General features: G+C 32.1%; 3 protein-coding genes across 8 annotated transcripts in view; 1 reads left to right on the forward strand and 2 right to left on the reverse strand.

Moving 5' to 3' along the window:
* LOC108965337 (mediator of RNA polymerase II transcription subunit 13) overlaps nt 1–10,172 on the reverse strand; it is a 31,611-nt gene extending 21,439 nt beyond the window's left edge. Inside the window, exons 1-4 of one of the 6 annotated variants that reach the window (XM_018927682.1) lie at nt 9,306–9,422; nt 6,867–6,869; nt 5,216–5,780; nt 2,314–2,623 (exon numbers count right to left, since the gene is read on the reverse strand). In XM_018927682.1, coding sequence (XP_018783227.1) covers nt 2,314–2,623; nt 5,216–5,284 — 379 coding nt within the window. In that variant the 5' untranslated portion in view covers nt 5,285–5,780; nt 6,867–6,869; nt 9,306–9,422. Of the gene's footprint in view, nt 1–2,313; nt 2,624–5,215; nt 6,870–9,305; nt 9,423–9,946 lie in introns of those variants that run through there. The other 5 variants (XM_018927677.1, XM_018927683.1, XM_018927678.1 and 2 more) reach the window with 5 other exon arrangements.
* Nucleotides 10,173–10,592: 420 nt separating this feature from the next.
* Nucleotides 10,593–11,502, forward strand: LOC108965346 (39S ribosomal protein L50, mitochondrial). Its single transcript, XM_018927698.1, has 4 exons — nt 10,593–10,698; nt 10,755–10,864; nt 10,922–11,124; nt 11,189–11,502. The coding sequence occupies exons 1-4, from the start codon at nt 10,657–10,659 to the stop codon at nt 11,422–11,424; spliced, it is 591 nt and encodes a 196-aa protein (XP_018783243.1). The 5' UTR covers nt 10,593–10,656; the 3' UTR covers nt 11,425–11,502.
* On the reverse strand, nt 11,391–12,752 carry LOC108965345 (nuclear polyadenylated RNA-binding protein 3). Its single transcript, XM_018927696.1, has 2 exons — nt 12,310–12,752; nt 11,391–12,229 (listed from the first exon to the last, which is right to left on the reverse strand). Exons 1-2 carry the CDS (start codon nt 12,750–12,752, stop codon nt 11,497–11,499), a joined length of 1,176 nt encoding a protein of 391 aa, XP_018783241.1. The 3' UTR covers nt 11,391–11,496.
* Nucleotides 12,753–12,860: the final 108 nt, after the last annotated feature.

Below are 12,860 nucleotides of genomic sequence, written 5' to 3' on the forward strand. Positions count from 1 at the left end.
TGACATTATTCTTAAATAGTTGTATATTGATGTTTTAATAGGTCAACTTAAGAAGCCTCAAAATGCTAAATGTCAATCCCTTATTTTTTGGACTCATTACATTTCTTTAACCATTGCCAGTTATTCAAGTCTACAAGTGTTTGCATGGGGAATAATAGTTAAACAAGTTGTTAAGTATGGGACAGCGATTACAAATGTGCATAGACATAGGAATATTTGTAAATACAAAAAAGTATATACTTATGTCGATATGTATGTGCATTTAAGGCTTTCCCATGACGTACCCTCTCGACTCTCGTACAAACAGGTTTTACTATATCTACAACTTATTATTGTTTTGCGCATACCAAGCATAGAGAATGAGATTGCAAGCAGTTCGAGAAGAAAAATCGTATAAAGAGAGCGATACAAATATTGACTCAACACTCAGTAAAGAGTCAAAGAGCTCTAGCAGCGCGGTAGCGAAACGAACGTAAACAATACACATAACTGCGTGATGAGAAAATTCGAAAAATTATAAAACTCGTACTATGTACATATGTGTTTATGTAGGTAAGAAAGTGGGCAGCGGTGAGGTGTTTACTACTACATTAGCATTTACATGACAGCTGTTTTACGCCAAAGACTGTGGGGTATACGGATATACGCTTTTGTATATTAATGTGTACGAATATAAAAATCAGATTGTGACGTCTATCACACAACTGGTATTAAAACCAACTCTTGTTGCGCCGTTGCCAATTTTCTTACAAGCGGGCGGATGAATGGCACACTCACCAACAACACTTCTAACCGGCAGATGTGAGACGACGGATGAGTTGCGTTAAATTGGATGAGACAATTGTGGTTGTTGCTGTAGCTGCAAGGCCGTTTAGCCATTTCGCAAAGAACATGTATTGGCGAAAGCCCGTATCTAATCTTAACTTTGCACTTCAAAACTACCGTTTTTTGTATACATACATACATACACACATAACTCTAAGTAGTTAATTAAAACAAGTTATTATGCTCTTTTTTTATATGCGCATATAAGTTTTGATCAATGGCTTCAGCTTGTAATAACATAAACACGCATGATCTTCAATAAATATCTGCACTTATGCAAATACGAATATCATGAGAAGAGCTCACAGGAAGTTACAAACAAAGCATTTCGAAATTCCATCAAACTGTTGGCAGAAAAAAATCAGTCACCAGCCACGCGAAATCACGTCGCATCTAACCTGTATAAGCGTATACACAATCCCACACATACAGCTGCACATTTACTATGTGCATAGGCTTATGAACTGCCGCAATCATCACCTGCTCTGTGCTTTATCCGCTTTTTAACTCACTTTCTTCCCATGCACATCTCATCCAACTCTCGGGCATTCAACTTTTTTCTTTTTTCTCACGATTGCATTTTTAAATCATTTTTATTTGTTTATCGCCTTTGTTGTATACAATATATTTTTGCCTACAGAATATTTAGCGAAAAAATACAAAAAAGAGAAAGTGTTGCACGCGGCATTGTTTAATACAAACGATAACGGGTTGAAAGGAAAACAAAGTAAAAAAATTGATCGAAAATATTATTGTGTGTACATATGAACACAGTTTTTACTAAATGGTATATACTGCCTCGGATACGATTGTAGTACCGAAATTCCAGCGAAATATGTATTTTTTGTCGTAAAACGCTACTTTTCTTTAATAATATGAAAAAATCCCGAAAACTTTTGCGAAAATTGCTGTTTTATTGAATTTTTTTAAAAATTGTCTATAATCATCTCAAACTCATAAAAGATAACGAGATCTATTTGACCTAAACCAAAAAAGGAAAAACCACCGCCAAGGACAACAATTACTGAAGATAGAGCCATAGCCCGGTAAAGCAGTGCCGACCAGGACAACAATTACTGAAGATAGAGCCATAGCCCGGTAAAGCAGTGCCGACCCATTTAATTATTCAAAGCAAATAATGCATAATGCGCGAAAACACATAGCCAAAGCACTTAATTTTTTGGAAAAATTGACGAATTAAACCAAAATTAATAGAATTGGTCCTGATAGAAAATGTACTGTTTATCGTCGTAAAGGTCAATCTTTGAATCACAGGTACACCAAAAAGACAGTGGAACACACGGGGGGAAATATTATGTTGTGGTAACGGTTATCAACATTTAGCAATTCCCACGACAGCAGGCCCTACGTTCCGGAACCGAAAAATCAAAAAGCCAACAAAATAAAACCGCTTTAACCTCTATGAAGTGGCCAATTTATGGACATATTATAAATAAAGTAAATTTAATTCATAGTGTCTTGACTTACCGGCAACTTTCAACAATTCCGCATCCACCAATTCACTAAGGTCTGGTTCTTCGCCATACCAAAATATCCATAATTCTTTGGCGGCGGCTAATGAAAGTGGTGGATGAACTTTCGATGTGCTAATCTCAAAAATCGGATTTAAATCCGAATTATCCTGCTTTGTGGACGGTATTCGACGCCACACACATAGAATGTCAGCTTGCATACATCGTGAATAGGAGCGCAGGATGGGATCATCTAATGGATCACTTGACGCATTTACTCGTTCGCTGTTTACGAACTTACGCCATTTAATTCCGCATAAATCAGTCTGAAAAGAAAAATATTATTAGAAATCGTTTGATTACGTTTTCAAAATGTTTATTATTATTATTATTATTTTATTTAAATGTAAGAAAACGGCAATGTTCTAGATGAACTTTTTTATAATTCAATTTAAGTCAGTATATAAAGGAGTATATATACTGCTTTTTATAAGTTATTATGTGAAAAATTTGTAATATTAATTATTATGCTCAAGCTTAACTGAACCTATAAAAAATATATAAATTATCGTTACCCGACGTAGAATTCCAAAGTTTATATTTCCACAATGTTGGCGAATGCCTTGGCATCAACAACACACGCTATATCCATAGTCATCCAAACTAAACAATATATTCGAAGATTTTAGCGTTGCCTTGGACTATAATCCATTGCAAATTTCGTGAACATATCATGAAAAATTACCGTTTCCCATATGGAGTTAGAGTGCATGTCATTTATATACTATACAAGTTTGATATGAACAATTTCTTCGGAGATTATAGCCCTGCTTTGGACAATAAACTACATATGTACATGCATACATATGTATGTGGAATTTCGTGGAGATATCTTTTCAAATAAAAATGCTTTCCATACAAGAATTTTGTTTTTATTAGTCCGCTTGTATGACAGCTACCCTACATACGTATGTACATACATATATGTATGCATAAGTGGCCCCATATAAAGGGTTCATACAAATGAGCAAAAAAAAAAGTATTTTAACAAGGTATATGTTGCTTTAATTAGATTTTATTCCCGACTGTAAGGCTATTGGATATTCGAAGAATCTATGAGATGAGTATATTCCTAAATAATCAAAAACTGTCAAAATCGGAACATTCTTCAAAAATATTTAAACTTTTTAAGGGCCTATAACAACAACAATAACAAATCCAAAAGTTGACGCGAATTCTATGTAAATATGTCTATGAAACCAGAAAATATAGGAATTGAGAAAAGTTGTAGCGTAGATGAAAATACACAATTCGCTCAATATAATTGGCGATACTCATAGAGCATAACGAACAAGAAGGAAATTACAAGCAGCAAAAATGAAAACAAATATTACTTGCATTCGTACTATTATGAATATATGTACGTATGCTTGTGCATAAAAATACATACATACATGCACACCTTGAAAAGAGAATGAGTATGCATTGAAAACGAAAACATGGCCAAAGCGGCGAAAGAATGTGGAACATGCGAACAGTCTTCAGCTGTAAGCATTATCTTTGGTGGGGTAAGCGCCAAAAAATTGCAATTCTCAATGTTCACTTCACTGAGGTAAACAGCAAACATTTATACGTTTAAATGTAAGCAGCACCTACTCGCCGAAGTCAACAAAACACCAGCACCAATTAGGAATGAAACTGTTGTCATTTTTTATGTGCTTTGACTTTGGAAATGAGTACGAACAAACACATACATGTTGAATAAATAATAAAAAAAAAAGGAATAACGAATGAGCTAAATATACGGGAGAGAAATACAGCCGCATCGGAACAAGTGAAGAAAATGATGCGCCAAAGCACACTGGTGAATATATTTGTATATAAATATGCATGTACATACATATGTATAATGTAAGTATAAATTGTGTACAAATGTATACATAAATAAATATAACCGACAGTCACAACAAATGCTAAAACGAAATCGAAAACACAAAACATCAAATATTGGTCATAAATAGAGGATAGTAATAATAAAAATAAAAAACGAGTGCTCCCTATATATTAATGAATCAGACATTCTTCTTTCGCTACAACCTTGATATACTCTCGAAATGTAATCTTAACTCGTTTGCTAAATAAAAAAAAAATTAAATATAAAACTATAATTTACTTTTACTACGAAGATAAAACAGCCGGTAATCAAAAAAATTGTTACTTAATTAAAATTATATGTATGTATATGTATATTGAGACTATGAAAGGTAGCTTGATATAAAATTCGACTTTATATAATGATGTAAGTAAATTACAGTTGTTTTGACAGATAATGCATGAATAAATGTGCCAAAGATACAAGTGACTACTATTTGCAGAAATACTACTAATAATTTATATTTAAAGATTAAGTATTAGAAACCAGAAAGAGTATCAGCCGAGATTTGCAAAATATTTATTTATTTATTTAACAAAAATAKATTTTATATTATTTAGCATTTATTTATTTAGTACTTGAAAAATATACTTATCAATAAAAAACTATGTACGTAAATATATACAAATCATTTCTTTTTAATAAAGGAACAGAGCTTTTGTAAAGTTGTGTTCGCAACAGAGTTTTTGATTAATTCGCACATATGTACACTGTATAATAACAAGACCCATAATGAAACAGCGAATTGTGAAAATGTCAGGTGGATTTAAGAAGCAAGTCAATAATATGAATTTAAGTTTGTTTTGCAAAATCTAACAAACACTCTTTATGAAAGTAGGTAAACTAATCAACATATGCGGCTCAAATTCTCTCTTCTAATAACAAGACAACAAACACACTCCCTCACCTATTGCCCGTTTTTTTTTTCTTTCTTTTTTACATAATAAATATATATTCATATTGGTTTTTATAAATGTAAACTCACCAGGGCAAAGAAGTTTGTATGGCAATCCTCCAAACTAGCGCCGTTGGTCTGATGATTTTGATGCGTCATAGTTCATGTATTTTTTTAACACAGCAGCTCCTCATTTTCTCAATTATCGTTGATAATAAGCAATTTGCGTCTCAGCAAAAATTTCAATTAAATGAGAACTACACAACAGCACCACGCAAGACAAAAGCTTCGTGGCTTCTGTATTTTGAATAACTAAACGATATTTTTGCTTTATTTTCTCTAACGTGCCTACGTCATTACCGCGTCGTTTGCTCAGTTACTGTTACATTCATATAAATTATACAGTGCTATCGTTATTTGCCGTTTATAACTTTTGGTTATGCTTTCATCAACTGCCGTGTATCGCATACTATGCGAAAGCGAATTGATAAACTCGCAAAGCACATACACACACGCACACGTTATAACGGTCTGACGTACAGGTAGGAATTAGGAAGTGCCCTTGTTGCACTACTGTTACTGTTTTATTTCTTTTTCACTATTTATCTTTGTCTCACATACACTTATTCTTTCGCCTTTAAATTTATTTCGGTCGCTAGGTAATACAAAACGAATATTTAGATACTTTTTTTACTACTTGTTTATGATTTCATGCTTTTATTTTATATTTATCTTTTCTTTTTCTTGCTTTCTCATTATTAAACACTTTCTTTGGTTTTCCAAGCACTAAATTTTTATTTGTTACAATATCGTTTTTAGTTTGTATTCCGCTTTACATTTTTAACACTATACTGGATTAGGATTCCGATTCGAATTAACATTCGGATTCAGGTAAATCAATTTCGAAATTACCAACCAACCACAATTTCTACTAACACCAGTGTGCATTTAGTACATTGACAAACACTAACAACTCTGTCGACGTTTACGATCGACTATAGTCGCTACTGCAGCTACGATTTCTCACTAACACACACAAATAAACACCACAGTTCAGCGACAATGAAATTTGTGCTCTTCGCAATTTTTGCACGAGTTTTGCCACTGATGTCGATGACGACGACTCGTGCAACAACAAACACTACTACACTACCGCCACCGATAAACAGCGCAACTGAACGGGATACTAACTAAACGTGCGAACGAGTAAGCGGCCAACAAACGAGCAGACGAGTGGTGCACAATGTGAGAACCGGTGACGTTACGATAGATAGAAAGAACAACGGCGCGCGCGACATGAACACTTTTATTATTTTTTTGTTTTATTTAGTATATTTTTTTCTGTTTTCTTCCACTGTTGATGATGAAGGGTAGCACCAACACTGCTACTACTGTTTCCGACACAACAGTCACCGACTAATACCGATGCCCCTCAGATTTTTTTTGCTTTGTTGCGACGCAACATAATGAGAAGAGAGCGAATTGCGATGAAAGTCGATGGTCGTTGGCTGAATGACTGGTTGCTTTGCTTGTGGTTCACCGTTTGTTGCTGGCTTTTCGTTAATCGTTGATGTTGATGTAGACAAAATATAAAATAATAGGTAGGTAATGTATGTAGTTTATTAAATTTTCCACTGCATGCTCAAATATTTTGTGTAGACTATTCGTATGATGCGTATGAATTTTACTTTAGATGAGTTTAAGAAAATTTTGAATTTTATATTCTTTGATTATATCAAACCTGCTGAATAAAATATAATACAACATATTTGGTTAAAATTTATCACACTTTTTATGTTTTCACTACGATTGTAACTTTTATTGCAATTTGTTTCACTGTTAACGAATCCAACGAACAGATGTGCACTTTTCCTCTTTATATACTGAGGCAAACACATACATACCTACACATTTACATACATGAGTGCGTACATTAACATGAAATCGTTTTACTTCTGCCGTATTGTAAGAGTTGTATTTTTTTCAATACAAAAAACAATTTATATTAAAAAACACACCTTGAATTAAGCTTGTCAAGAGTAATATCATGTTTATAAACAATACAATTATTGAATCTTTTCGTAAAAATAATTGTTTTCACTTATTATTCGGTTTTGCAAAATTATTTAATAGAATTTCCTCCTCAATAGAAATATTATTGACCACAGCGATAGCGAACACGAAAAAATGTTAACCAACGAATAAACGACATACAAGTGCTGCAAAGTCGCCTATACACAATGGAAATTTTGTCTTTTTTACTTATGCTTCTATTTCTACTTCGGAATGGAAATGAACCGAATCGCAGATGAGAGAAAACAACAACACCTAACAGGGTTGCATTTGTTCTCAGTATTTTCAATTTAAATGTCAAAACTAGCGAATCAATTTTTTTGATTTATTTTTCCTACAAAAAATTATAAGCGTTGAATTGTACATATAATACACACATACATCAACTTGTATATTACAATATGTAAAGGGCTTAGTTAAAGAAGAGAGAAATAATGAGAGAGATTTCGAAAAATATAATTTTTTTCGATTTGATAGGCATAAAAAAGAGGGTTTTTGAGTGCGGAACGCGGCGTTTGGTGTTCTCTTTTGCGCTCTAGTAAAATAAAAAGCCGACACATAGCGGTCGACCTCAACTACTTTGTCGAGTCGGAGCCCACATTCCAATAATCCACCGTATTTTTGTAGACGTTATCTCATAGACCCTCATTAAATCAAACAGTGGCCCTAAAATCTTAGTTTTCATCTTAGCAATGCGAAACTCTTTCACAAATATACGTTTAACTATGTATGTACATACACACATAAATAAATGTTTTAAGAGAAATGCGGAAACCAAGTATGTAACTAAATATTGTACAATAAGGAATCACTCTTGAACTAAAATATGACTCAAATGATTTCGTCAGATAACAGATTAAAGAATACCAAGTTCTATTCTTAAATGTTAAGCACCGCAATGCAAAAACTACTATGTTAATTATGAATTTACAAATCCTTTTTAAAATAAAATAAAAAAAAACATTAAATATTAGTAAAAAAAAAATATTTAATCTCTCCAAAGAAATATATCAGTAAATTTTTCGAATAGCATTTAAAGCTCTTATGAAAGAAAATGGAAAATAATACAGATAAATATTTAAAATATTTCTTAGTAAAATTAAAAGCTATTATGGAACTTTAATTAGCATTGATATTTATTCTGACTTCTACTGCAATACATTTTGAACATCTTTAATTGTGAAATTCATGGATTACTTTAAATGTAATATAGCAAAGTAATTTTAAAACTGCATGAATAGTCATATTTATTTCCTGCTTGAAGTTTGTAGCTTCAAAATATATATAGATGAGCTTGCTGTTACTAAATACCCTCGTTGGGGCGGTAGATTAGCCAATATTAATTCAATTCTCGAATGAATCGATGAGAGATGACCGCAAAAACAATTGCAGCAGCGACTGCAACAAACTACAACTTAGTTTCTCTTCGGTTCTTAATTTCTATTTCTCCCAAGCTTCTGCTCTATCATGCTATCCTTGCTGGCATTACCCGCTTTTTAAAAAATTTTTTGTTTAATTAAATATTTGTTATTACTGTTGTTTCTTTACTTCGATCAATTGAATTACTTTTATTGTAAATAAATTTCTATTGCATCTCCTGTTTTCTTTCGGATATAATGAATTACATCTCTACTACCTTTATTAATTATAAAAATCCGTTGGTCAACCTTTGAAAATTTAAGCTTTTGATCGTGAACTGTTAAACTATTTGAACAGCACACCACTTTTTTTATACTAATTAAAGCGTTAATAAGAGACTTTCAACAATTTCTATGCAAATAAATTCTATTTATTTTTTGTACACTTTCGCATAATTCACTTATTTCACCCGCTTACTTCTTCCGTTCTTCCCTTTTCAAATTCTCCTATTAGCACATATAAAGAGTAATCCACACTTCACGCATCTACTTATACACACAATCTCTTTCATATATGAGGAGTATGCACACATGCATACGGTACACTTTTGCTCCACTTTCCATTCGCACTCTTTATACTTTTTTTTTTATTAAAGACCAATCGATATTTTCAAGTCTTTTAAATATTTATCCGTTCGATTATTTTCATGTTTAGCAACACAGATTTTATTAATTTAAAGCTCTCTTACACTTTGCCTTGTACGAGATAATTTATATAGCGATTGTTTTAAACAAAATTTCCATTAATTATACGAATACCGAACACTACCAACCAAATCAAATCGAATAGCTGACGGTAACGACGATATGACATTTGCGACTGTGGAATCGAAAATGGCGATTATAAGAGAAAAAGCCAATTCTTAGTAAAAACAATCAGGGATGTATTTTCTTACATTTAAATGTAGTTACAATGGAGAAGTTCTACACTTTAATTTGAATAAATTCATGCTTCACAATTAAAATTTCATAATTATTGTTTTTGTGTTTAAACGGTGATATTTAAAAAGTAATTTATTTGACCTTCTTACAATATGCTGATTTATCTACATTTAAAAGTATATGTACTTATTCAATTTGAAAGCTCTCAACAAATATACGGTATTTTTAAAACTATTAAATTTATTTCCGACAAATTTCGTTAAGTGAATATATTTGCTATTCATAGGAACATTATTAAATTATAACAAATTAATTTTACAAATTCAGTTAACATGTATTGACGCCATGAAAACACAACACTGTTTTAGGGGGTGGGATAATTGATTTCCTCTCACTTTGCTGTCTTATTATCTATCGTATTCATTTTAACAAACGTTCTCATAAATACCGATTATATATTGGTCTCGCCAATCGTAGTTGCAAAATCCTTCACTAGTGCAAAATCTACTTCATATACGACTTGTTTAATTTTAATAATTTCACAAATATTCTTTTTCCACAATTGTATTATGTTTAAAATAATAACTACTTCTATTATTTGACCATTACAAATTCTCTACACCATGCTTTCTTCTAATGTTGTGCAGCCATTGAATCGGTGTTTCGCTGTCAAGTTCAACAGTTTAGAAACTAAAGATGACAACCTTTTCCAAAAATTATCAGTATAATTTATGGGATCGATAAAATAACTTTAAAATATCGATGCAGTTGTTTTAAGATGTTAGGGGTATTTTAAAGATAATATCGTAGAATTTCTTCAAAAAATCCCAAATTTTTTATACGTAAATGTATCTTGCTTTTTTGAAAGTTTTATAAGTTGGATAGTAATAGTTAAGTTTAAAGTTCCAACAAACAAATACCAAATACACATTAAGGTACTAAATAAAATCACGGTCTTCTTCTGTTGCACTGTATATATTTGATTATCTGTTAAAAAAAAATATTCTCATTATTGTTCAAAAACAATCATACAACAAATAAAAGCGATTAATTAATATTAGCTGTCTATTTCGGCTATTCCAATAGTACTATTGTGATCTATTTTTTTCTCTAAGAAGAAGAGTTATTACATCTGATAACCAAGTAAAAAACATCGAGATGAGTTTATATAAAAGTGCACAATTTTCAATAAATTTAAATGTAAATATTATTTTAAATGTTATAAGATATTTATAAAATCCTTTTTACAATTATAGCAGAAAACATGGCACATAATATCAGCATATTCAACTGCGGTAACTAAGAAATCACAGGCACAAGCACAACGAAATGTGACCGATGTGGGAAAATCCTTGGCTTGCAAAGGGTATTTATAATATAAATAAATTTCAAAGAAATTAATTGATTTAACAATTTTATTAAGGTTCCTACGGTCACACAAGCCATATTATCCACCTCGAGATGTTCCGGACAAAGTACGATCAATATGTAACAATCTAAAAATATCCTTTGCAAGCGATTATAAACTAGAAAATTTGGAAGAAAAATTTAAATTTTTAGATGCTTGTTTTCGTGATTTTCAACATAGCGTTCCAAATTCACAGGTTCATGAATTGCAAAGTATAGGTAAATTCATAAAAATCCTCTGCTATAATTATTAATTAAATTGAAGAATATAACTTACTTTCAGGTGATGTAGTCAAATTTTACGAGACCTCTGTGAACACCACTGTACCTTATGATGCTCTAAAGAATGCCAAACTTCCGGAAAATTTACATATACAACATGATTATTTACGTTTTAATCCAGACACCGATTCAATGTTTAATGGTCAGACCGCATTCCCAAAGAGTTCGACTCTTGTAACGGGTTTGAAGTATCGAGGCAAATATGAAGGTTATAATGCAAAACGCTCTTGGCCATAAGTTGGTTATTTTAATTTTACAAAGTTGTTATAATACGATTGAGTTGGTTAAATATAATAAACTTATATTATACTAATATTTCATGTAGTTCTCTACAGTTCCTACCAAATTAGAATCCATTAACGTTTCAAGGGCCTTCTGTACGCGAACATCCTTCAAGAGATCCATAGCTCGATAATCTGACCTGACTGCTTCTAACGTGGGATATAACAACTTGTAATGTGTTTCAGCTACCGACGGTTTATTCATTATATCTAGGATTCTCTTTTGCAATTCAATTTCAGGATCAGGCACTTTTGTTCCTATATCTGCAGCATCGCCAAGTTCTATTTTTACTTGATGCTCTCGCCGTTCTTGAAGATATTTTATTATTCTATCATATTGAAGAACAGTAAGCGGCATATTATCCGAAAGTAAATTTAAAAGCGTTTGAATAGCACTGGGATGACGATCTTCTTGCATAGGATTACCCATATTTACTCCAGTCATAGGCTTCGGTAGAGATGCAGCAAATGATGCTTTTTTCATCACGTCGTTAGCCATTTTTTGGCGAAAATCTTTTGATATCAACATTATTGCATCATCCACGGGCATGTTTCGGTGCTCTGCTGGTTGACCATATAATATGTTGACTGTTATACTATTGTGTTCTTCATGCTGGGGCGTTATCAATATTGCATATAAGCAACCTCGGGACGAGATATTTATTAAAACTTTGCCGAGTGGCACATCTTCGTTCGGAAAAAGCACATCTACTCTTAAATTGATATCTTTAAGACGCTGTTCAATGTATTCCGCATATTTTCTGAAATTGTAAAATAAAATTTAATTTCTCTATTCCTGAACTCAAATGTACATATACATAAATTTAATCATGAAACCTACGTATTTCTTCGATCAATTACGATAATTTCACAGTCATTGTAATCTGGATTCATATTGGGCGTAGTATTTGTTGGCATAGATTCTGGTACTCCAAAATAGCCGGTATTTATATTTGTTGGAAGTGCAACGTTATCAGACGCCGGTCGCTTAGGGGCTTGCTTGGATGCTGCGTTCCTTACAGTAATTACATTACCTTTAAATATAGATTTGGATAGTGATGAAGCGACTTTATTAGCTATTTCCTCTGATTCGAATTGAACAAAACCAAAATTTTTCTGCACCAGTGATCCTAATACTTTCCCATAAGGGAGACATATACTCTCCAACTGTTCACGGGTACACGTTGGAAGATTACCAACAAAAATTCGATTCTTTGCTAAATTAGGATCACGTATTATTTGTAAATTTGCATTAGAATTTTGTTTATTGTCGTTCTCCGCCATTTCTTTCAGCAAATAAAACTTTTCACAATTTGAGTAATAATTCAATGGTAATCAGATACAAACGATATTTTGTTATTCACATATAAGTGTATCGGTTGAAGAAAATAT

The sequence above is a fragment of the Bactrocera latifrons genome, unplaced genomic scaffold (genome assembly GCF_001853355.1).
Source record: "Bactrocera latifrons isolate USDA-ARS-PBARC rearing strain unplaced genomic scaffold, ASM185335v1 scaffold_139, whole genome shotgun sequence".
In the NCBI taxonomy this organism is placed as follows: domain Eukaryota; kingdom Metazoa; phylum Arthropoda; class Insecta; order Diptera; family Tephritidae; genus Bactrocera; species Bactrocera latifrons.

What these genes read in the sequence shown, in the direction of transcription:
- LOC108965345 (XM_018927696.1), bottom strand. Translation starts at nt 12,752, where the DNA reads ATGGCGGAGAACGACAATAAACAAAATTCTAATGCAAATTTACAAATA. An exon ending in GTAATTGATCGAAGAAATAC is followed by an intron (nt 12,230 to 12,309) that starts GTAGGTTTCATG and finishes TTACAATTTCAG; the next exon opens with AAAATATGCGGAATACATTG.
- LOC108965346 (XM_018927698.1), top strand. Translation starts at nt 10,657, where the DNA reads ATGAGTTTATATAAAAGTGCACAATTTTCAATAAATTTAAAT. An exon ending in AATTTTCAATAAATTTAAAT is followed by an intron (nt 10,699 to 10,754) that starts GTAAATATTATT and finishes TTACAATTATAG; the next exon opens with CAGAAAACATGGCACATAAT. An exon ending in AAATCCTTGGCTTGCAAAGG is followed by an intron (nt 10,865 to 10,921) that starts GTATTTATAATA and finishes AATTTTATTAAG; the next exon opens with GTTCCTACGGTCACACAAGC.